Source organism: Ranitomeya variabilis, chromosome 1 (genome assembly GCF_051348905.1).
Source record: "Ranitomeya variabilis isolate aRanVar5 chromosome 1, aRanVar5.hap1, whole genome shotgun sequence".
Taxonomy (NCBI): domain Eukaryota; kingdom Metazoa; phylum Chordata; class Amphibia; order Anura; family Dendrobatidae; genus Ranitomeya; species Ranitomeya variabilis.
The window spans coordinates 652,849,642-652,875,783 of NC_135232.1; the positions used below are offsets into that span (position 1 = coordinate 652,849,642).

The following is a 26,142-nucleotide window of genomic DNA, read 5'->3' on the forward strand; positions in this document are numbered from 1 at the left end:
CACAGTTACTAGGCCCAAATAAGTAAGTAGGCTAAATGCAGTTCAAAATTGGTAACAGGAGTACACAGGCGGCATTGCTTTGTTCAGTGGAGGACAACTGTAAGGAGTGGCTGACACAGTTACTAGGCCCAAATAAGTAAGTAGGCTAAATGCAGTACAAAATTTGTAACAGGAGTACACAGGCGGCATAGCTTTGTTCAGTGGAGGACAACTGTAAGGAGTGGCGCAGACAGACACAGGTAGTAGGCCTAAAATAAAAAAGTAGGCTAAATGCAGTTCCAAATTTGTACCAGGAGTACACAGGCAGCATAGCTTTGTTCAGTGGAGGACAACTGTAAGTACTGGCTGACACAGTTACTAGGCCCAAATAAGTAAGTAGGCTAAATGCAGTTCAAAATTTGTAACAGGAGTACACAGGCGGCATTGCTTTGTTCAGTGGAGGACAACTGTAAGGAGTGGCGGAGACAGACACAGGTAATAGGCCTAAAATAAAAAAGTAGACTAAATGCAGTTCAAAATTTGTAACAGGAGTACACAGGCAGCATAGCTTTGTTCAGTGGAGGACAACTGTAAGGAGTGGCGCAGACACACGTAGTAGGCCTAAAATAAAAAAGTAGGCTAAATGCAGTTCAAAATTGGTAACAGGAGTACACAGGCGGCATAGCTTTGTTCAGTGGAGGACAACTGTAAGGAGTGGCTGACACAGTTACTAGGCCCAAATAAGTAAGTAGGCTAAATGCAGTTCAAAATTGGTAACAGGAGTACACAGGCGGCATAGCTTTGTTCAGTGGAGGACAACTGTAAGGAGTGGCTGACACAGTTACTAGGCCCAAATAAGTAAGTAGGCTAAATGCAGTTCAAAATTTGTAACAGGAGTACACAGGCGGCATTGCTTTGTTCAGTGGAGGACAACTGTAAGGACTGACGCAGACAGACAGAGGTAGTAGCCCTAAAATAAAAAAGTAGGCTAAATGCAGTTCAAAATTGGTAACAGGAGAACACATGCGGCATTGCTTTGTTCAGTGGAGGACAACTGTAAGGAGTGGCGCAGACAGACACAGGTAGTAGGCCTAAAATAAAAAAGTAGGCTAAATGCAGGTCAAAATTGGTAACAGGAGTACACAGGCGGCATAGCTTTGTTCAGTGGAGGACAACTGTAAGGACTGGCTGACACAGTTACTAGGCCCAAATAAGTAAGTAGGCTAAATGTCTGCCAAAAAAAGTTAATAAATAAACAGGTGGCATAGCTAGGTACAGGGGTGGGCTCCTCTGCTGAGTAGCAGACAGTGGTAGCTGGCGCAAAGTATTAACTGGTCTAAATGGAGGCCAGGGCCCCTGTATATTTTTACTATCATCTATCATTTCAACAAATTTGTATTGGCAGTGCCATTGAAGGATTTAACTGCACATACTACACAGTGGTGGAGCAGGGAGAGGTAAGTTTTGCAAGTGGTAGAGCACTGTTCGAGCTGGGGGGAACACTCTCTCGTGGGTGGCGGTACTGGGACAGGGCCCCTCATATTACAACGGTGTGTCTGACGTTGGTTGTGCACCACCACCGTCAGAGACACTTCATTGTACTATGGGGGACCCTGTGCCAGTGCCTTCGCCCAAGAGTGGGCACACCCACCTGTCCAGGCAAACGGCACTCGCACGGGTGCTTGCGCCAAGTGGTAACCACAGCCCTGTGGTGGGATTCAGCCCATTTAGGGAGGTATAAAAATGGCCTATGGTGGACATTCAGCAGCTGCAAATGGAGGAATTGGAGCAGTCAGTAAGAGGAGGCCAAAAGCAAGACATTTTGTAAGCAAGCTACGTGTCAGCAGGGGAAGGTGGGGCAAAATAATTTGAAATCCATGATTGGTTCATTTTAATGTAGGTTAGATCATCAACATTTCGGGTAGCCAGACGTGTCCTTTTTTCGGTCAGTATTGAACCAGCAGCACTGAAGACTCTTTCTCATAGCACACTAGCAGCTGGGCAAGCGAGCTCCTGTAATGCATATTCTGCCAATTCAGGCCAGGTGTCTATTTTAGATGCCCAATAATCAAAGGGGAATGACCTGTGAGGGAGAACATCGATAAGGGAGGAAAAATAGTTTGTAACCATACTGGACAAATGCTGTCTCCTGTCACTTTGAATTGATGCAGCAGTACCTGTCGTGTCTGCGGTCATTGCGAAATCACTCCAAAACCTGGTCATAAAACCCCTCTGTCCAACGCCACTTCATATTTGTGCACCTCTAACACCTCTGCCATGTTGCCCCCTACAGCTCGTGTGAGAACCATCACCGCCGCTGTGTGCTGGGAATGCCTGAACCAAACGGTCTACAAGAGTTGCTTGTTTGGTAGCCAATATTTGCTCAAGGTTCTCATGTGAAATGATATTTTGTAATTTTCCTTTATATCGTGGATCCAGGAAGCAGGCCAATCAGTAATCGTCATCGGTCATCATTTTGATAATGCGGGGGTCCCTTTTTAGGATACGCAAGGCACACTCAGCCATGTGGGACAATGTTCCAGGTGTCAATTCATTGCTTGTGCTGGGTTGAGGAGCACTTTCTTGCAAATCAACATCACTTGGGTCGCGCAAAAACCCTGTACCTGACCTTGCAACGCCACCAGTTTCTCTGAGAAGCATCCTCCTCCCATAAATATTCATCCCCATCATCCTCCTCCTCCTCTTTGTCCGCCACTTCATCCAGGAGAGTTCCCTGAGCAGACAATGGCCAATGGCTGACTGTCATCAAGGCTTCCCTCCTACTCAGCTGCAGACGCCTGCTCCTTAATGTGCGTCAAACTTTGCATCAGCAGACGCATTAGTGGGATGCTCATGTGCTTATGATGGCATCGTCTGCACTTACCAGATATGTGCATTTTTCAAAACACTGAAGGACTTGACAGAGGTCTTGTAGCTTCGACCACTGCACACCAGACAACTCCATGTCTGCCATCCAAGTGCCTGCCCGTGTATGTGTATCCTCCCACAAATAAATTACAGCACGCCTCGGTTCGCACAGCCTCTGAAGCATGTGCAGTGTGGAGTTCCAGCTTGTTGCAATGTCAGTTATTAGGCGGTGCTGGGGAAGATTCAGCGATCGCTGATGGTTCAGCATATGGCTGGAGTGTATGGGCGACCGGCGGATGTGCAAGCAAAGTCTTCGCACCTTCAGGAGCAGGGCTGGTAACCCCGGATAATTTTTCAGGAAGCACTGCAACACCAGGTTCAAGGTGCGAGCCAGGCAAGGTATGTGTTTCAGTTCTGAAAGGGCTATGGCAGCCATAAAATTCCTTCCGTTATCACAGACTTCCTTGCCTGCCTCAAGATGTACACTGCCCAGCCATGACTGAGTTTCTTGCTGCGAGTACTCTGCCAGTACTTCCGCGGTGTGTCTGTTGTCGCCCAAACACTTCATTTCCATCACAGCCTGCTGACGCTTACCACTAGCTGTTCCATAATGGGACACCTCGTGTGCAACACTGGCAGCTGCGGATGGAGTGGTCCTGCGACTGCGCTCTGTGGACGAGCTTTTGCTTCTGGAGGAGGAGGAGGGGTGGCGAACGCCTACAGCCAACTGTTTCCTAGACCGTGGGCTAGGCAGAACTGTCCCACTATGGTTGTCCACTGTGGACCCTGCATCCACCACATTAACCCAGTGCACCGTGATGGACACGTAATGTCCCTGGCCATGTCTACTGGTCCATGCATCTGTTGTGAGGTGCACCTTTCTACTGACTGATTGCCTCAGTGCATGGACAATGCGGTCTTTGATATGCTGGTGGAGGGCTGGGATGGCTTTTCTCGCAAAGAAGTGTCGACTGGGTAGGTCATAGCGTGGTACTGCGTAGGCCATCAGGGCTTTGAAAGCTTCGCTTTCAACCAACCGGTAGGGCATCATCTCTAACGAGATTAGTCTAATTAGGCTAAAGGTCTTTGAGCATTTCTTACAGATAACTTTTGACTGATCATTCGGATCTTGGTTAAAAAATTGCCACACTGCACTCTTCCTACTATGGATAACATTTTCAGGCATTGCACGCTGTGCTACTTTCACCGGATGGCCACGCTGTCCTAAAACTGTTTTTGTTTTTGACAAACGTGTTTGGCCTGATACAGGCCTTACAGATGACAGCTGTTGCGATGTAGATGGCTGCTGCGGATCATCCTCCTCCGCTTTTGAGCTACTGGCAGCGGCACCCTCTTCCCCCAATGGCTGCCAATCTGGGTCAACAACTGGGTCATCTATCACCTCCTCTTCAATGTCATGTGCACCTTCCTCTGTGTCACCGTGTAAGGTGCTATAGCGTTCGGGACGGGGCACCATAGTCTCATCAGGGTCAGATTCTGGCTGAGTACACTGCGAGGGCAATGTAGTGATCTGAGTCAATGGAACAGCATAATAATCTAGCTGTGGCTGTGCATCTGTGCACTCCATGTCCGATTCATCTTGTAATGGGCTGTTAACAATTTCCCTTTCTAACCCAGGCATGGTATGTGTAAAGAGCTCCATGGAGTAAACTGTAGTGTCGCCTGACGCATCCTTCACTTTTGGTTTGGGTGAAGGACACAAGGAAGCGACTTGTTCCTGACCGGGAGCAACCACTGACGACTCGCTGCTTTTAAATTTGGAACTTTCTAAAGAGGAGGCAAAAGAGCTAGAGACTGAGTCAGCAATGAAAGCCAAAACTTTTTCCTGCTGCTCCGGCTTTAAAACTTGTTTTCCTACTCCCAGATAAGGGAGCCTTCGAGGCCTTGTGTAGCCAGACGATGACGCTGGCTCAACACCTCGAGACTTAGGTGCTATTTTGCTTTTCCCACTACCACCAGATGCTCCACCACCACCACCACCATCATTACCAGCTGGCAACAACCGCCCACGGCCTCTTTCACCAGACTCCCTAATTTTTGGGAAAATGTAACCAAAATAATAACCGTTATATGGTACTGTAAAACAAGGTAGAAGGTGTATATAAACTTGTTGAGAATTAAAATCTTCCTTTTTTTTGGGGGGGGGGGAGAATGCAACAAAACTCAGGCCCAGTGTATTACACTACACAATGTAAGTGGCAGAACGTGGCTGGAAGATATACGACAAACTAACAGAACTGACGTAGATCCACTTAGTGTCAATTTAAATCTCCCTTTTTTGGGGGGGAGACTGCACCAAAACTCAGGCCCAGTGTATTACACTACACAATGTAAGTGGCAGAACGTGGCTGGAAGATATACGACAAACTAACAGAACTGACGTAGATCCACTTAGTGGCAATTTAAATCTCCCTTTTTTGGGGGGAAGACTGCGCCAAAACTCAGGCCCAGTGTATTACACTACACAATGTATGTGGCAGAAAGTGGCTGGCTGATATACCACAAACTAACAGGACTCTAGTATATCCGCTTTGTGAGAATTTGAATTTCACTTTTTTGGGGGGGAGACTGCACCAAAAAAGGCCCTGTGCATAAAACACCACAATGTACGTGGCAGAAAGTGGCTGGCTGATATACTACAAACTAACAGGACTCTAGTATATCCACTTTGTGAGAATTTGAATCTCACTTTTTTTGGGGGGAGACTGAACCCAAACTCAGGCCCAGTGTATTTTACTACGCAATGTGAGTAGCAGCAAGTGGCTGGCTGATACACGACAAACTAAGAGGACTGAGGTATATTCACTTTGTAAAAATTTGAATCTCACTTTTTTTGGGGGGGAGACTGAACCACAACTCAGGCCCAGTGTATTTTACAACGCAATGTGAGTGGCAGCAAGTGGCTGGCTGATACACGAGAAACTAAGAGGACTGAGGTATATCCACTTTGTGAGAATTTGAATCTCACTTTTTTTGGGGGGAGACTGAACCCAAACTCAGGCCCAGTGTATTTCACAACGCAATGTGAGTGGCAGCAAGTGGCTGGCTGATACACGACAAACTAAGAGGACTGAGGTATATCCACTTTGTGAGAATTTGAATCTCACTTTTTGGGGGGAGACTGAACCCAAACTCATGCCCAGTGTATTTTACAACGCAATGTGAGTGGCAGCAAGTGGCTGGCTGATACACGAGAAACTAAGAGGACTGAGGTATATCCACTTTGTGAGAATTTGAATGTCACTTTTTTTGGGGGGGAGACAGCACCACAACTCAGGCCCAGTGTGTAACACAACACAATGTAAGTGGCAGAAAGTGGCTGGAAGATATCTGGAAAAATCCAAGGACTGTAGTACAATTTCAATCTCCCTACAATGATCTCAGGACAGGTATGGCAGCAACAAAAAGGACTGCTGCACACAAAAGTGTGGACAAATAAACAAGATAACTGCAGAAAGGAGCAACAGGATTTTTGCTTTAAAAAAAGCAGTTGGTTTGCACAGCAGCGTGCAAACAGCAATGCAGCTATCAGGGAGCCTTATAAGGCAGCCTAATATGCTACAGAGCTGATGCACAAAGATATAGCCTCCACTGTCCCTGCAAAACAAAGGTGGTGTTGGACAGTGGAAATCGCTACAGCACAAGCGGTTTGGGGGTTAATCTTCCCTCCCTAACTATAGCCCTTCTTCTGACGAAGCTGCAGCAACCTCTCCCTATGCTAAGGTGGGCAGCAGTAAGATGGCGGTCGGTGTACACGCCCCTTTATACCCCCTGTGACGACGCAGAAAGCAAGCCAATCACTGTCATGCCCTTCTCTAAGATGGTGGGGACTGAGACCTATGTCATCACGCTGCCCACACTCTGCGTCCTCCTTCATTGGCTGAGAAATGGCGCTGAACGCGTCATATGAAACGCGACTTTGGCGCGAAGATCGCTGACCGCATGGCCGATCCCACACTAGGATCGGGTCGGGTTTCATGAAACCCGACTTTGCCGAAAGTCGGCGATTTTTGAATTTGTCCGATCCGTTTCGCTCAACCCTAGCCGTTACTATTACCGTTATTCTTCACCTCACCATATCCTTTGCCATTGATCTGTTTTATCCCCTGTTTGACCCTTTACCTCCCTGTGTGGAGTATTCCCCTGTTAATAAACTTGTTATCCTTGCTCTGCCTCCTATCCGTCACTGCACCCCATGCACCTGCTTACAGATACCGTTCAGAAGATTTATGCCTTGCTTCAGGCTCTGATGGCACAGCTTGCAAACCACCTGTGTCTTAACATCAGCACATTGGCTGAGGAAATACCACACCAGGGAGCTCTTTTGAGCTAGCTTTGGTTTGCTCTTTTCCTCAGCGCGGTGGGCAGTAGAAGCCTATGTACTGGCTAGGGTCTGCCTGCTTTGGTTTTGCACTCTACTCCCTCTTTTGCTGTGCTGCTGGGGAATCATGACCACCTCCTGTTCTGCAGTACTCAGCAGTGCGACACCACATGGATTGCAACTGCCAGTCTAATGGAAAATGAGAAATATGAAGAAAAAGAAATAGTGGCACTCACCAAGCGATGCGTTTAAAAGTCTTTTTATTCTCCCACTTAGTGGTGTGAGGTCAGGACATACCTCTAGGGCGGCGGGTGTACAAGAAGGTGCAAGGAGCAAACAGGAGGATGGCAGTTTCAATCATCTGTATGGCACGAGTCTCTGATTAACAAATTGTGCACAAGCAATATATACAATCTAAAAAGCACAACAATAATCACATACAAATTCAGAACAAACAACAAACAATAATCATAAAAAGACAGACATGTCTAATTTATCGATCAGACCCATTGGACCCTGAGCATTTGTTTTCATAATCCATTTAGCTTCATGTTGCAAGAGAATCTTATTGTGGTTTCCTCCCCTCGAAGGGTGCTTAACTATTTCTAAACCTGCAAAGCTCAATAATCTAGGGTTAGCATCATGTTTTTCCTGCATATGACTAATAAGGCTACTTTCACACTAGCATCGTACGACGCACGACGCAATGCGTCGTTCCGACGTACCGACGCATGCTGTGAAAAAAAGCACAAGGGGGCAGCGGATGCAGTTTTTCAACGCATCCGCTGCCCCATTGTGATATCCAGGGAGGAGGAGGCGGAGTTCCGGCCGCGCTTGCGCGGTCGGAAATGGCGGACACGACGCACAAAAAAAGTTACATGTAACTTTTTTTGTGCCGACGGTCCACCAAAACACGACGCATCCGTCGCACGACGGATGAGACGTGTGGCAATGCGTCGCAATGCGTCGCTAATGCAACCCTATGGAGAAAAAACGCATCCTGCAGGATGCGTTTTTTCTTCAAAACGACGCATTGCGACGTGCGTCGTACGACACTAGTGTGAAAGTACCCTAAGTTGCAAAGAGCCTTTTCCTGAGGTTATTGAACTAAAATGTTCTCTAAACCTCGTACACATGGGGCGAATAGTCTTACCTATATAATAAAAAGAGCAGGGACAATAGAGGATATACACCACATTTTTGCTTCTACATGAAATAAAGTCTTTAGTTCTATGTTCTAAGGGACCTATTTTTAGAGGACTGTGTTAGATGAAACTGGCAATAATTTAATTACCGCACTTAAAATTTCCTGGGCTGGAGGTGGTTTTTAACCAATTTTTTTCCTCCGGTATAATGCGACTATGCACCAATATATCTCCCAAATTTTGTGTGCGTCTGTAGGCAAATTGTGGATTGCCAATATTTATTTTAGCTAAATCTCTGTCTGATTGCAAAATATGCCAGTTTCTTCTAGAAACTTTAAGCATAGAGGATACAGACTTCAGCACGAGCCATATGGGTAAGAATCTCAACGCGTTTCTGGAGACTAAGCTCCCTTAATCATCACACATCATGATTAAGGGAGCTTAGTCTCCAGAAACGCGTTGAGATTCTTACCCATATGGCTCGTGCTGAAGTCTGTATCCTCTATGCTTAAAGTTTGTGAATAAAGAAAACTCTTTTTTACGGATTCGGTGAAGTTGTTTGCAGGACCCTACAGGAATAGCACCGCTCCGGCCGTTGTCGACGCCGCCGCAATCAAAGCATCAGCAGAAGACTTGGAAGCCTTTGACATGATAAGTGATTTAAGGAACTGCCGTTATCTTGTTTATTGCTCATTAACTGTACCTATTGCCTACCCTTGAACTGTTCAACCCTCATTTAACTGTTTATCTCCCTGTGTGGAGTATCCCCTGTTAAATTAAAACTTTTAGCCCTTGCTCTACCTCTCTTGCATAACTGCATCCTGCAATGATGTCAGGTTGACATCCCGTGACAGCTGCAGTCAGTCACTAATTTCAGCTTTCTGGTGCTGTCTAAATTTTTATCACCAGTGAGCCCAGTGATTCAGGGGTGGTGCCCTTTAATTTTTTTATATTCCAATAGTAGGTTTTATGAATTGTCATAGTAAACATAGAATATATTCTTTCCGTTTAGACTCTGCATTTTTCTTGGAACAAAAGGACATGAAACTATCCAAAATTCCAGTGACGCCAATCGGTTATGACAATGCTGTCACCTATCTCAGGTAATCCTAAAGGATGTGCTTAGTTTCAGAAACAGTAAACAAATTTTTTTTTATATATATATATATATATATATATATATATATATATATATATATATATATATATATATATATATATATATATATATATATATATATACACACACATATACAGCTTTGGCAAAAATTAATAGGCCACTGCAAAATGTTCAGTTTGTCTGATTTTTATCTTTATAGGTACTGTATATTTTTGAGTAAAACGTAAATTGTTCTTTGATTCTATAAACTTCTGACAACGTGTCTGAATTTCCAAGCAATACATTTTGCATTTTTTTCTGGCAAAGAAAAATGGTCAAAATAAAAACAAAACAAAACAGTACTTTCAGACCTCAAATAATGCAAAGACAACAAGTTCATAATCATTTAGAAACAACAATACTAGTATTTTACCTCAGGAAGAGTTCAGAAATCAATATTTTGTGGAATAACTATGATTTTTAATAACAGCTTTCACGCGTCTTGGCATGCTTGCCACCCATCTTTCACACTGCTTCTGGTGCACAAGTTGAGGCAGTTCTTCTTTGTTTGATGGCTTGTGACTATCCATCATCCTTTTGATTACATTCCAGAGGTTTTCTATGGGGTTCAGGTCTGGAGATTGGGCTGCCCATGACAGGGTTTTGATGTGGTGGTCTCTTAAATTTTGCCAGAGCTGTATATGTTTTCTGTCTATCATCAGTCATGTGAATGCAGACATCACTACGAATGACCTTAGGGCAGGGGTGGGCAATTAATTTTCCCGAAGGGCCACATGAGAGACCATGACTGTTGTGGAGGGCCGAACTAATAGCTTGAAATTAATTCTACTCAATATTAATTTATTAATATTAATTGTATCACTTAATATTGAGCATAATTAAGTATGCTGACACCCCTTATATACCTTTGAACCCCCCCACAGCCCCTTATATACAGCATGAGCCTCACACTGCCTACATATGCGGCATGAGCCCCACACAGCCATCCTAAATACGGCATGAGCCCCACACAGCCTCCCTATATACAGCATGAGCCCCACACAGCCTACCAATATATGGCATGAGGCCCACACAGCCTCCCTATATACGGCATGAGCCCCACACAGCCTCCCTATATACAGCATGAGCCCCACACAGCCTCCCTATATACGGCATGAGCCTGACACAGCCTCCTCATGTACAGCATGAACCCCACACAGCCTCCCCATGTACAGCATGAGCCCCACACAGCCTCCCCATGTGCAGCATGAGCCCCACACAGCTTCCCCATGTACAGCATGAGTCCCACACAGCCTCCCCATGTACAGCATGAGCCCCACAAAGGCTCCCCATGTACAGCATGAGACCCACACAGCCTCCCCATAAACTGCATGAGCCCCACTCAGCCTTCTTATATAAAACATGAGCCCCACAGTCTCTCCACATACTGAATGAGGCCCCACACAGCCTCCCATATACTGCATGAGGCCCCCACAGCCTCCCCATATTCTGATTGAGCCCCACAAAGCCTTCCCATATATTGCATGACAGTATACAGCCTTCCTATAGCATCACCATGTGCAGCAAGTCGCCCCCATAGCCTCCCCATGTGCAGCATGATACCCCCATAGCCTTCCCATGTGCAGCATGATACCCCCCATAGCCTTCCCATGTGCAGCATGACACCCCCCATAGCCTCCCCATGTGCAGCATGACACCGACATAGCCTCCCCATGTGCAGCATGAGCCCCACAAAGGCTCCCCATGTACAGCATGAGACCCACACAGCCTCCCCATAAACTGCATGAGCCCCACTCAGCCTTCTTATATAAAACATGAGCCCCACAGTCTCTCCACATACTGAATGAGGCCCCACACAGCCTCCCATATACTGCATGAGGCCCCCACAGCCTCCTCATATACTGATTGAGCCCCACACAGCCTTCCCATATATTGCATGACAGTATACAGCCTTCCTATAGCATCACCATCTGCAGCAAGTCACCCCCATACCCTCCCCATGTGCAGCATGATACCCCCCACAGCCTTCCCATGTGCAGCATGACACCCCCCATAGCCTCCCCAAGTGCCGCATGACACCGACATAGCCTCCCCGTGTGCAGCATGACACCCCCATGGCCTCCCCTTGTGCAGTATGTCACCCACATAGCCTCCCCATGTGCTGCATGTCACCCCCATAGAATCCCCATGTTCACCCCCATAGAATCCCCATGTTCACCCCATAGAATCCCCATGTTCACCACCATAGAATCCCCATGTTCACCCCATAGAATCCCCATGTTCACCCCATAGAATCCCCATGTTCACCCCAAAGAATCCCCATGTTCACTCCCATAGAATCCCCATGTTCACTCCCATAGAATCCCCATGTTCACTCCATACAATCCCCACGTTCACTCCCAGAGAATCCCCATGTTCACCCCATAGATTCCCCATGTTCATACACATGAAAAAAAAAAACACCACATACTCACCTTGGTCCCTTTCCCAGGCGCCCTGCTTCTGTTGCTGTCTCCGATGCGCTGACTCTCCCTCGGTACACAGCTGACGCGATGACATGACGACATTGCGTCAGTTGTTTCACACACTGATTGGTGAAGGAGGTGGCCAGAGGCCCCTCCTCCACCAATGCTGACTGCGGGAGACTGTGGGGTTTTCAGCCCCACGGCTGTCTCGGTCCGCAGGCCGGACTGAGACAGCCAGAGGGCCGGATGTGGCCCGATCTTCTCGCACAGAGCAGATCGGAGCACAGCTGCGGAGGAGGCGGAGAAACTAATTTCTCCATCTCCTCCATTGCTGGGGTCCGCTTATACCGCACAGCACTTGGATGATATCCGAGTCTCACTCGCACCCATAGGCTCATATGGGTGCGAGTGAGCCAAGAGTTGGCCGTGACAATGTCCGTGACAATCGTAGCATGCTGCGATTGTCTCCGACCGAGGAAAATGGCCGACAAAAAATCAGCTGTGGGATCTGCCCCCTGGGTTAACATTGGTCCGAGTGCAATGCGATTTTTAATTGCATTGCACTTGTCCGTTTAAGTCGCCAGTCGGCCTTAAACTGATAGGACTTGATTTGGAAAGGCACACACCTGTCTATATAAGACCTCACAGTTCACAGTGCATTTCAGACCAAATGAGAATCTTGAGGTCAAAGGAACTGGCTATGGAGCTCAGAGACTTGTGGCAAGGCACAGATCTGGCCAAGGTTACAAAAGTACTCCAGGTTCCTAAGAGCATTAGCGGCCTCCATAATCCTTAAATGGAAGAAGTTTGGGACCACCAGAATTCTTCCTAGACATGGCCGTCCTGCCAAACTGAACAATCGTGGGAGAAGAGCCTTGGTGAGAGAGAACCCCAAGATCACTGTGGCTGAACTCCACAGATGCAGTAGGGAGATGGGAGAAAGTTCCACAAAGTCAACTCTCAATGCAGCCCTCTACCAGTCAGACCTTTATGCCAGAGTGGCCTGATGGAAGCCTCTCCTCAGTTCAAGACATATGAAAGCCCACGTAGAGTTTGCTAAAAAACACATGAAGGACTCCTAGACTATGAGAAATAAGATTCTCTTGTCTGATGAGATAAAGATAGACCTTTTTGGTGTTAATTCTAAGCAGTATGTGTGGAGAAAACCAGGCACTGCTCATCACCTGCCCAATACAATCCCAACAATGAAACATTGTGGTGGTGTGGGGTGTGGTGCTGTTATGAACAGTAAGGAACACGCTGCCACTTTAAGAGACAGCATACCCTTGTCTGGTGTGATGGAATGTTCTGCTCCCCCCTGCAATAGACTGTGTAAATGAACTGCCCTGTGCCAAGGGGAGGAGTTGAGCCTTGGGAGCGTGTGAGCAGAAGCTGCTGCAGAGAATGTCTGTGCTAAGCTTGTAGCTGTAAAAGAGGTCCCACAACCTGGGACAGAGTGGACTCATGAAATTGGACGGCCTCTTTGGGTACAGCAAGGGTGGCTGTTCTATGCTAGTTTGAGAAGATACGAAGATACCGAGAAAGGGATTTACAGTTTCCAGGAGCACTTCCAGGACCCAGAAGCAAGGAGAAGAACATGTTTCACGGAGCTGGCAGAGGGCCGTGCGCACCACCGTACTAGACTGTTGGGGGCCCCCCCCCGGGACTGGATCTGAGTCCCCAACATCACTGTGAGTTTGTTCCTGTTTTGTGGACATGTCAGGGCCTAGTGTAGGCTTCAGTAGACAGAACACGGCAGACGTGGCCTGCTTAGTAGAGGCCAGGGAAGCTATACGTAGAGTAGCATCATTCTTTCTTTATTGTTTGCATTTGCTTGTGTGACGTATGTTGAGTCTGTAATAGTTGGAGCACCATGCTATTTGACGGCCCAGCTTAAGAATACAACTCTTGTAAATTATCTTTTGCCATTGCATACCTCTGTTTGCACCTTCCTCAGCCACTTCATTCCTTGCCTTCCCATAAATTTACCCTTTGCTGTTTGCACCTCATCTTGTGTACAGTAGTATTATGAACTGGTGGCCTAGGAGCAGCATGGACGAGCTCTGGAGTAGGTGGCCTCTATACTGACCGCAGACCCTGAACTTAACACATCAACTAGAAGTAGCCGTGGGATGTTCCTGTCACTCCCTAGACACCTCGTCACGGCCGGAGGACTAATTACACCTAAAGAAAGAAACAGGAATACTATCTTGCCTCAGAAAAAATTCCCAAAGGAAAGGCAGCCCCCCACAAATATTGACTGTGAGAGGAGAGGGAAATTACAAACGCAGACTGAAAACAGAATTTAGCAAAGGAGGCCACGCTACCTAGAAAGAAAAGACAGGAAAGAGTACTGTGCGGTCAGTATAAAAAATACTACAAAATCCACCACAGAGAATACAAAAATCTCCACACCTAACTAAAGGCATGGAGGGTAACTCTGTGACTCCAGAGCTTCCAACTTGGCTGAGTAAATCTTAATACAGACAAAGCTGGACAAGAAAAAACAGCAATTCACAGAACTATTAAGTCCACCGCATGTGGACTGCAAAAACAGAGCCAGGACTTATCTTTGATGATTTGGACAATCCAGAAGGAGAAACCAAGCAGAGATGTGGATCCCTAGAAAACAATGGACAACTGGCACTCACTAAAGGAAGGAGCCAGACTAAATAGCCCCGTCCAAAGTGGAAGCAGCTGATGACTGTTGTGAAGGACAAACAGCAGCACTACCACTTATAACCACCGGAGGGAGCCCAAGAGCAGAACCCACAACAGAATTCACAACAGTACCCCCCCCCCTTGAGGAGGGGTCACCGAACCCTCACCAGAGCCCCCAGGCCGATCCGGACGAGCCAAATGGAAGGCACGAACCAAATCGTCAGCATGAACATCGGAGGCAACAACCCAAGAATTATCCTCCTGGCCATAACCCTTCCACTTGACAAGATACTGAAGCCTCCATCTAGAAAAACGAGAATCCAAGATCTTCTCCACAACATACTCCAACTCCCCATCAATCAACACCGGGGCAGGAGGATCAACAGAGGGAACCACGGGCACCACATATTTCCGCAACAAAGATCTATGAAAAACATTATGGATGGAAAAAGAGGCTGGAAGGGCCAAACGAAAAGACACTGGATTGATAATCTCAGAAATCCTATAAGGACCAATAAACCGAGGCTTGAACTTCGGGGAAGAAACCTTCATAGGAACATGACGAGAAGACAACCAGACCAAATCCCCAACCCGAAGCCGGGAACCCACACGCCGACGACGGTTGGCAAAACGCTGCGCCTCCTCCTGAGACAACACCAAATTGTCCATAACATGAGCCCAAATCTGCTGCAACCTGTCAACCACAGAGTCCACCCCAGGACAATCAGAAGACTAAACCTGCCCTGAAGAAAAACGAGGATGAAACCCAGAATTACAAAAGAATGGTGACACCAAGGTAGCAGAACTAGCCCGATTATTAAGGGCAAACTCGGCCAATGGCCAATGGCAAGAAAGCCACCCAATCATCCTGATCGGCAGACACAAAGCATCTCAAATAAGTTTCCAAAGTCTGGTTAGTTCGCTCGGTTTGGCCGTTTGTCTGAGGATGAAATGCGGAAGAAAAAGACAAATCAATGCCCAGCTTAGCACAAAAGGACCGCCAAAACCTAGAAACAAACTGGGAACCTCTATCGGACACAATATTCTCCGGAATGCCATGCAAACGAACCACATGCTGAAAAAAACAACGGAACCAACTCAGAAGAGGAAGGCAACTTAGGCAAAGGTACCAAATGAACTATCTTAGAAAACCAGTCACAGACCACCCAGATAACAGACATCCTCTGGGAAACAGGAAGATCCGAAATAAAATCCATAGAAATATGCGTCCAAGGCCTCTCAGGGACCGGGAAAGGCAAAAGCAACCCACTGGCGCGGGAGCAGCAAGGTTTGGCCAGCGCACAAGTCCCACAGGACTGCACAAAAGAACGCACATCCCGTGACAAAGAAGGCCACCAAAAGGACCTACTAACCAAATCTCTGGTACCAAAAATCCCAGGATGGCCAGCCAACACAGAACAGTGAACCTCAGAAATCACTTTACTAGTCCATCTGTCAGGAACAAACAGTTTCCCCGCTGGACAGCGATCAGGTTTATCAGCCTGGAACTCCTGAAGAGCCCGTCGCAAATCAGGGGAGATGGCAGAAAGAATCACCCCCTCCTTAAGAATACCAACCGGCTCAAGAATCCCAGGGGAATCAGGCAAGAAACTCCTAGAGAGGGCATCAGCCTTAACATTCTTAGAACCTGGAAGATACGAGACAACAAAATCAAAACGGGAGAAAAACAGGGACCATTGGGCCTGTCTAGGATTCAGCCGTTTGGCAGACTCGAGGTAAATCAGATTCTTATGATCGGTCAAGACCACAATACGGTGCTTGGCCCCCTCAAGCCAATGTCGCCACTCCTCAAATGCCCACTTCATAGCCAACAACTCACGATTGCCGACATCATAATTGCGTTCCACAGGCGAAAACTTTCGAGAAAAGAAGGCACACGGTTTCATCAAGGAACCATCAGAATTCCTCTGAGACAAAACGGCCCCTGCCCCAATCTCAGAAGCGTCAACCTCAACCTGAAAAGGAAGAGAAACATCCGGCTGACGCAACACAGGGGCAGAAGTAAATCAGCGCTTAAGCTCCTGAAAGGCAGAAACGGCCTCAGAGGACCAATTAGCTACATCAGCGCCCTTCCTCGTCAAATCGGTCAGGGGTTTAACCACACTGGAGAAGTTGGCAACGAAACGGCGATAAAAATTAGCAAAGCCCAAAAATTTCTGAAGGCTCTTCACGGATGTGGGCTGGATCCAATCATGAATGGCCTGAACCTTAGCCGGATCTATTTCTATAGATGATGGAGAAAAAATGAAGCCCAAAAAAGAAACCTTCTGTACTCCAAAGAGGCACTTAGACCCCTTCACAAACAAGGCATTGTCACGAAGGACCTGAAATACCATCCTAACTTGTTTCACATGAGACTCCCAATCATCTGAAAAAATCAAAATATCATCCAAATATACAATCATGAATTTATCAAGATAATTCCGAAAAATATCATGCATGAAGGACTGAAACACAGATGGGGCATTAGAGAGTCCGAATGGCATCACAAGATACTCAAAATGGCCCTCGGGCGTATTAAACGCAGTTTTCCATTCGTCACCCTGCTTAATACGAACCAGATTATATGCCCCTCGAAGGTCAATCTTAGTAAACCAACTAGCCCCCTTAATTCTGGCAAACAAATCAGAAAGCAAAGGCAAAGGGTATTGGAATTTGACCGTGATCTTATTCAAGAGGCGATAATCAATACAGGGTCTCAAGGAGCCATCCTTCTTGGCAACAAAAAAAAAACCTGCTCCTAATGGAGAAGAAGATGGCCGCATATGCCCCTTCTCCAAAGACTCCCTTACATAGCTCCGCATGGCGGCATGTTCAGGCACAGACAGGTTGAAAAGTCGGCCCTTAGGAAACTTACAGCCTGGAATCAAATCAATAGCACAATCACAGTCCCTATGCGGTGGAAGGGAACTGGACTTGGGCTCATCGAAAACATCCTGGAAATCTGACAGAAACTCAGGAATTTCAGAAGAGGGGGAGGAGGAAATTGACATCAGAGGAACGTCATCGTGAACCCCCTGACAACCCCGACTAGTCACAGACATAGATTTCCAATCCAACACCGGATTATGTACCTGTAACCATGGAAACCCCAGCACAACAGCATCATGCAAATTATGTAACACCAGGAAGCGACAATCTTCCTGATGGGCTGGAGCTATGCACATGGTTAACTGTGTCCAAAACTGAGGTTTATTTTTAGCCAATGGTGTAGCATCAATCCCCCTCAAAGGGATAGAACTCCGCAAAGGCTGTAAGGAAAAACCACAACGTCTGGCAAATTCGAAGTCCATTAAATTTAAAGCGGCGCCTGAATCCACAAATGCCATGACAGAGAATGATGATAATGAGCAGATCAGGGTCACAGATAACAGAAATTTAGGTTGTACAGTACTGATAGTAACGGAATTAGCGATTCTCTTGGCACGCTTAGGGCAATCAGAAATAACATGAGCAGAATCGCCGCAGTAAAAGCACAACCTATTCTGACGTCTGAATCCTTGGCGTTCCGCTCTAGACACAATCCTATCACACTGCATAGGCTCAGGACTCCGCTCGGAAGACAACGCCATAGTGTGCACAACTCTGCGCTCACGCAAGCGCCGATCAATTTGAATGGCCAGAGACATAGAATCACTCAGACCTGCAGGCGTGGGGAACCCCACCATAACATCTTTAACAGATTCAGAAAGACCCTTTCTGAAAATTGCCGCCAAAGCATCCTCATTCCACTTAGTAAGCACAGACCATTTTCTGAATTTCTGGCAATATGACTCTGCCGCTTCTTGACCCTGACACAGGGCCAAAAGTGTTTTCTCAGCATGCTCTACAGAGTTAGGTTCATCATACAATAACCCAAGCGCCTGAAAAAAGGTGTCTACATTAAGCAAGGCCGGATTCCCAGATTCCAGGGAAAATGCCCAATCCTGCGGGTCACCGCGCAACAGAGAAATGACAATTTTTACCTGCTGGATGGGATCACCAGAGGAACGGGGCTTAAGAGCAAAAAACAGTTTACAGTTATTTTTAAAGCTCAAAAATTTGGACCTGTCCCCGAAGAACAGATTGGGGGTTGGAATTCTAGGCTCTAAAACAGGAGTCTGCACGACATAATCAGAAATACCCTGTACTCTAGCAGCAAGTTGATCCACCCGAGAAGCAAGTCCCTGAACATCCATGTCAACGCCTAACTCCTGAGCCACCCAGAAGTGAAGAGGGAAAAAAAAACACAGAAAAAAAAATGGCTCAGCACTTTCTTTCCCTTCTTTTGAGATGCGGTTAACTCATTGTTGGCCAGTTGTACTGTTATGAACTGGTGGCCTAGGAGCAGCATGGACGAGCTCTGGAGTAGGTGGCCTCTATACTGACCGCAGACCCTGAACTTAACACATCAACTAGAAGTAGCTGTGGGATGTTCCTGTCACTCCCTAGACACCTCGTCATGGCCGGAGGACTAATTACACCTAAAGAAAGAAATAGGAATACTATCTTGCCTCAGAGAAAATTCCCAAAGGAAAGGCAGCCCCCCACAAATATTGACTGTGAGAGGAGAGGGAAATTACAAACGCAGACTGAAAACAGAATTTAGCAAAGGAGGCCACGCTACCTAGAAAGAAAAGACAGGAAAGAGTACTGTGCGGTCAGTATAAAAAATACTACAAAATCCACCACAGAGAATACAAAAATCTCCACACCTAACTAAAGGCATGGAGGGTAACTCTGTGACTCCAGAGCTTCCAACTTGGCTGAGTAAATCTTAATACAGACAAAGCTGGACAAGAAAAAACATAGCAATTCACAGAACTATTAAGTCCACCGCATGTGGACTGCAAAAACAGAGCCAGGACTTATCTTTGATGATTTGGACAATCCAGAAGGAGAAACCAAGCAGAGATGTGGATCCCTAGAAAACAATGGACAACTGGCACTCACTAAAGGAAGGAGCCAGACTAAATAGCCCCGTCCAAAGTGGAAGCAGCTGATGACTGTTGTGAAGGACAAACAGCAGCACTACCACTTATAACCACCGGAGGGAGCCCAAGAGCAGAACCCACAACAGAATTCACAACAGTACCCCCCCCCCCTTGAGGAGGGGTCACCGAACCCTCACCAGAGCCCCCAGGCCGATCCGGACGAGCCAAATGGAAGGCACGAACCAAATCGTCAGCATGAACATCGGAGGCAACAACCCAAGAATTATCCTCCTGGCCATAACCCTTCCACTTGACAAGATACTGAAGCCTCCGTCTAGAAAAACGAGAATCCAAGATCTTCTCCACAACATACTCCAACTCCCCATCAATCAACACCGGGGCAGGAGGATCAACAGAGGGAACCACGGGCACCACATATTTCCGCAACAAAGATCTATGAAAAACATTATGGATGGAAAAAGAGGCTGGAAGGGCCAAACGAAAAGACACTGGATTGATAATCTCAGAAATCCTATAAGGACCAATAAACCGAGGCTTGAACTTCGGGGAAGAAACCTTCATAGGAACATGACGAGAAGACAACCAGACCAAATCCCCAACCCGAAGCCTGGAACCCACACGCCGACGACGGTTGGCAAAACGCTGCGCCTCCTCCTGAGACAACACCAAATTGTCCATAACATGAGCCCAAATCTGCTGCAATCTGTCAACCACAGAGTCCACCCCAGGACAATCAGAAGACTAAACCTGCCCTGAAGAAAAACGAGGATGAAACCCAGAATTACAAAAGAATGGTGACACCAAGGTAGCAGAACTAGCCCGATTATTAAGGGCAAACTCGGCCAATGGCCAATGGCAAGAAAGCCACCCAATCATCCTGATCGGCAGACACAAAGCATCTCAAATAAGTTTCCAAAGTCTGGTTAGTTCGCTCGGTTTGGCCGTTTGTCTGAGGATGAAATGCGGAAGAAAAAGACAAATCAATGCCCAGCTTAGCACAAAAGGACCGCCAAAACCTAGAAACAAACTGGGAACCTCTATCGGACACAATATTCTCCGGAATGCCATGCAAACGAACCACATGCTGAAAAAAACAACGGAACCAACTCAGAAGAGGAAGGCAACTTAGGCAAAGGTACCAAATGAACTATCTTAGAAAACCGGTCACAGACCACCCAGATAACAGACATCCTCTGGGAAACAGGAAGATCCGAAATAAAATCCATAGAAATATGCGTCCAAGGCCTCTCAGGGACCGGGAAAGGCAAAAGCAACCCACTGGCGCGGGAGCAGCAAGGTTTGGCCAGCGCACAAGTCCCACAGGACTGCACAAAAGAACGCACATCCCGTGACAAAGAAGGCCACCAAAAGGACCTACTAACCAAATCTCTGGTACCAAAAATCCCAGGATGGCCAGCCAACACAGAACAGTGAACCTCAGAAATCACTTTACTAGTCCATCTGTCAGGAACAAACAGTTTCCCCGCTGGACAGCGATCAGGTTTATCAGCCTGGAACTCCTGAAGAGCCCGTCGCAAATCAGGGGAGATGGCAGAAAGAATCACCCCCTCCTTAAGAATACCAACCGGCTCAAGAATCCCAGGGGAATCAGGCAAGAAACTCCTAGAGAGGGCATCAGCCTTAACATTCTTAGAACCTGGAAGATACGAGACAACAAAATCAAAACGGGAGAAAAACAGGGACCATTGGGCCTGTCTAGGATTCAGCCGTTTGGCAGACTCGAGGTAAATCAGATTCTTATGATCGGTCAAGACCACAATACGGTGCTTGGCCCCCTCAAGCCAATGTCGCCACTCCTCAAATGCCCACTTCATAGCCAACAACTCACGATTGCCGACATCATAATTGCGTTCCACAGGCGAAAACTTTCGAGAAAAGAAGGCACACGGTTTCATCAAGGAACCATCAGAATTCCTCTGAGACAAAACGGCCCCTGCCCCAATCTCAGAAGCGTCAACCTCAACCTGAAAAGGAAGAGAAACATCTGGCTGACGCAACACAGGGGCAGAAGTAAATCAGCGCTTAAGCTCCTGAAAGGCAGAAACGGCCTCAGAGGACCAATTAGCTACATCAGCGCCCTTCCTCGTCAAATCGGTCAGGGGTTTAACCACACTGGAGAAGTTGGCAACGAAACGGCGATAAAAATTAGCAAAGCCCAAAAATTTCTGAAGGCTCTTCACGGATGTGGGCTGGATCCAATCATGAATGGCCTGAACCTTAGCCGGATCCATTTCTATAGATGATGGAGAAAAAATGAAGCCCAAAAAAGAAACCTTCTGTACTCCAAAGAGGCACTTAGACCCCTTCACAAACAAGGCATTGTCACGAAGGACCTGAAATACCATCCTAACTTGTTTCACATGAGACTCCCAATCATCTGAAAAAATCAAAATATCATCCAAATATACAATCATGAATTTATCAAGATAATTCCGAAAAATATCATGCATGAAGGACCGAAACACAGATGGGGCATTAGAGAGTCCGAATGGCATCACAAGATACTCAAAATGGCCCTCGGGCGTATTAAACGCAGTTTTCCATTCGTCACCCTGCTTAATACGAACCAGATTATATGCCCCTCGAAGGTCAATCTTAGTAAACCAACTAGCCCCCTTAATTCTGGCAAACAAATCAGAAAGCAAAGGCAAAGGGTATTGGAATTTGACCGTGATCTTATTCAAGAGGCGATAATCAATACAGGGTCTCAAGGAGCCATCCTTCTTGGCAACAAAAAAAAAACCTGCTCCTAATGGAGAAGAAGATGGCCGCATATGCCCCTTCTCCAAAGACTCCCTTACATAGCTCCGCATGGCGGCATGTTCAGGCACAGACAGGTTGAAAAGTCGGCCCTTAGGAAACTTACAGCCTGGAATCAAATCAATAGCACAATCACAGTCCCTATGCGGTGGAAGGGAACTGGACTTGGGCTCATCGAAAACATCCTGGAAATCTGACAGAAACTCAGGAATTTCAGAAGAGGGGGAGGAGGAAATTGACATCAGAGGAACGTCATCGTGAACCCCCTGACAACCCCGACTAGTCACAGACATAGATTTCCAATCCAACACCGGATTATGTACCTGTAACCATGGAAACCCCAGCACAACAGCATCATGCAAATTATGTAACACCAGGAAGCGACAATCTTCCTGATGGGCTGGAGCCATGCACATGGTTAACTGTGTCCAAAACTGAGGTTTATTTTTAGCCAATGGTGTAGCATCAATCCCCCTCAAAGGGATAGAACTCCGCAAAGGCTGTAAGGAAAAACCACAACGTCTGGCAAATTCGAAGTCCATTAAATTTAAAGCGGCGCCTGAATCCACAAATGCCATGACAGAGAATGATGATAATGAGCAGATCAGGGTCACAGATAACAGAAATTTAGGTTGTACAGTACTGATAGTAACGGAATTAGCGATTCTCTTGGCACGCTTAGGGCAATCAGAAATAACATGAGCAGAATCGCCGCAGTAAAAGCACAACCTATTCTGACGTCTGAATCCTTGGCGTTCCGCTCTAGACACAATCCTATCACACTGCATAGGCTCAGGACTCCGCTCGGAAGACAACGCCATAGTGTGCACAACTCTGCGCTCACGCAAGCGCCGATCAATTTGAATGGCCAGAGACATAGAATCACTCAGACCTGCAGGCGTGGGGAACCCCACCATAACATCTTTAACAGATTCAGAAAGACCCTTTCTGAAAATTGCCGCCAAAGCATCCTCATTCCACTTAGTAAGCACAGACCATTTTCTGAATTTCTGGCAATATGACTCTGCCGCTTCTTGACCCTGACACAGGGCCAAAAGTGTTTTCTCAGCATGCTCTACAGAGTTAGGTTCATCATACAATAACCCAAGCGCCTGAAAAAAGGTGTCTACATTAAGCAAGGCTGGATTCCCAGATTCCAGGGAAAATGCCCAATCCTGCGGGTCACCGCGCAACAGAGAAATGACAATTTTTACCTGCTGGATGGGATCACCAGAGGAACGGGGCTTAAGAGCAAAAAACAGTTTACAGTTATTTTTAAAGCTCAAAAATTTGGACCTGTCCCCGAAGAACAGATTGGGGGTTGGAATTCTAGGCTCTAAAACAGGAGTCTGCACGACATAATCAGAAATACCCTGTACTCTAGCAGCAAGTTGATCCACCCGAGAAGCAAGTCCCTGAACATCCATGTCAACGCCTAACTCCTGAGCCACCCAGAAGTGAAGAGGGAAAAAAAAACACAGAAAAAAAAATGGCTCAGCACTTTCTTTCCCTTCTTTTGAGATGCGGTTAACTCATTGTTGGCCAGTTGTACTGTTATGAACTGGTGGCCTAGGAGCAGCATGGACGAGCTCTGGAGTAGGTGGCCTCTATACTGACCGCAGACCCTGAACTTAACACATCAACTAGAAGTAGCTGTGGGATGTTCCTGTCACTCCCTAGACACCTCGTCATGGCCGGAGGACTAATTACACCTAAAGAAAGAAATAGGAATACTATCTTGCCTCAGAGAAAATTCCCAAAGGAAAGGCAGCCCCCCACAAATATTGACTGTGAGAGGAGAGGGAAATTACAAACGCAGACTGAAAACAGAATTTAGCAAAGGAGGCCACGCTACCTAGAAAGAAAAGACAGGAAAGAGTACTGTGCGGTCAGTATAAAAAATACTACAAAATCCACCACAGAGAATACAAAAATCTCCACACCTAACTAAAGACATGGAGGGTAACTCTGTGACTCCAGAGCTTCCAACTTGGCTGAGTAAATCTTAATACAGACAAAGCTGGACAAGAAAAAACATAGCAATTCACAGAACTATTAAGTCCACCGCATGTGGACTGCAAAAACAGAGCCAGGACTTATCTTTGATGATTTGGACAATCCAGAAGGAGAAACCAAGCAGAGATGTGGATCCCTAGAAAACAATGGACAACTGGCACTCACTAAAGGAAAGAGCCAGACTAAATAGCCCCGTCCAAAGTGGAAGCAGCTGATGACTGTTGTGAAGGACAAACAGCAGCACTACCACTTATAACCACCGGAGGGAGCCCAAGAGCAGAACCCACAACAGAATTCACAACAGTACCCCCCCCCCCTTGAGGAGGGGTCACCGAACCCTCACCAGAGCCCCCAGGCCGATCCGGACGAGCCAAATGGAAGGCACGAACCAAATCGTCAGCATGAACATCGGAGGCAACAACCCAAGAATTATCCTCCTGGCCATAACCCTTCCACTTGACAAGATACTGAAGCCTCCGTCTAGAAAAACGAGAATCCAAGATCTTCTCCACAACATACTCCAACTCCCCATCAATCAACACCGGGGCAGGAGGATCAACAGAGGGAACCACGGGCACCACATATTTCCGCAACAAAGATCTATGAAAAACATTATGGATGGAAAAAGAGGCTGGAAGGGCCAAACGAAAAGACACTGGATTGATAATCTCAGAAATCCTATAAGGACCAATAAACCGAGGCTTGAACTTCGGGGAAGAAACCTTCATAGGAACATGACGAGAAGACAACCAGACCAAATCCCCAACCCGAAGCCGGGAACCCACACGCCGACGACGGTTGGCAAAACGCTGCGCCTCCTCCTGAGACAACACCAAATTGTCCATAACATGAGCCCAAATCTGCTGCAACCTGTCAACCACAGAGTCCACCCCAGGACAATCAGAAGACTAAACCTGCCCTGAAGAAAAACGAGGATGAAACCCAGAATTACAAAAGAATGGTGACACCAAGGTAGCAGAACTAGCCCGATTATTAAGGGCAAACTCGGCCAATGGCAAGAAAGCCACCCAATCATCCTGATCGGCAGACACAAAGCATCTCAAATAAGTTTCCAAAGTCTGGTTAGTTCGCTCGGTTTGGCCGTTTGTCTGAGGATGAAATGCGGAAGAAAAAGACAAATCAATGCCCAGCTTAGCACAAAAGGACCGCCAAAACCTAGAAACAAACTGGGAACCTCTATCGGACACAATATTCTCCGGAATGCCATGCAAACGAACCACATGCTGAAAAAAACAACGGAACCAACTCAGAAGAGGAAGGCAACTTAGGCAAAGGTACCAAATGAACTATCTTAGAAAACCGGTCACAGACCACCCAGATAACAGACATCCTCTGGGAAACAGGAAGATCCGAAATAAAATCCATAGAAATATGCGTCCAAGGCCTCTCAGGGACCGGGAAAGGCAAAAGCAACCCACTGGCGCGGGAGCAGCAAGGTTTGGCCAGCGCACAAGTCCCACAGGACTGCACAAAAGAACGCACATCCCGTGACAAAGAAGGCCACCAAAAGGACCTACTAACCAAATCTCTGGTACCAAAAATCCCAGGATGGCCAGCCAACACAGAACAGTGAACCTCAGAAATCACTTTACTAGTCCATCTGTCAGGAACAAACAGTTTCCCCGCTGGACAGCGATCAGGTTTATCAGCCTGGAACTCCTGAAGAGCCCGTCGCAAATCAGGGGAGATGGCAGAAAGAATCACCCCCTCCTTAAGAATACCAACCGGCTCAAGAATCCCAGGGGAATCAGGCAAGAAACTCCTAGAGAGGGCATCAGCCTTAACATTC

The 26,142-nt window shown here is 46.8% G+C and overlaps 1 protein-coding gene across 3 annotated transcripts in view; it reads left to right on the plus strand.

The window, feature by feature from the left end:
• LOC143774783 (putative N-acetylated-alpha-linked acidic dipeptidase) overlaps nucleotides 1–26,142 on the plus strand; it is a 236,518-nt gene that overhangs the window by 92,605 nt on the left and 117,771 nt on the right. For all 3 annotated transcript variants that reach the window (XM_077262561.1, XM_077262553.1, XM_077262567.1), the window contains one exon: nucleotides 9,347–9,437. In XM_077262561.1, coding sequence (XP_077118676.1) covers nucleotides 9,347–9,437 — 91 coding nt within the window. The remainder of the gene's footprint in view (nucleotides 1–9,346; nucleotides 9,438–26,142) is intronic.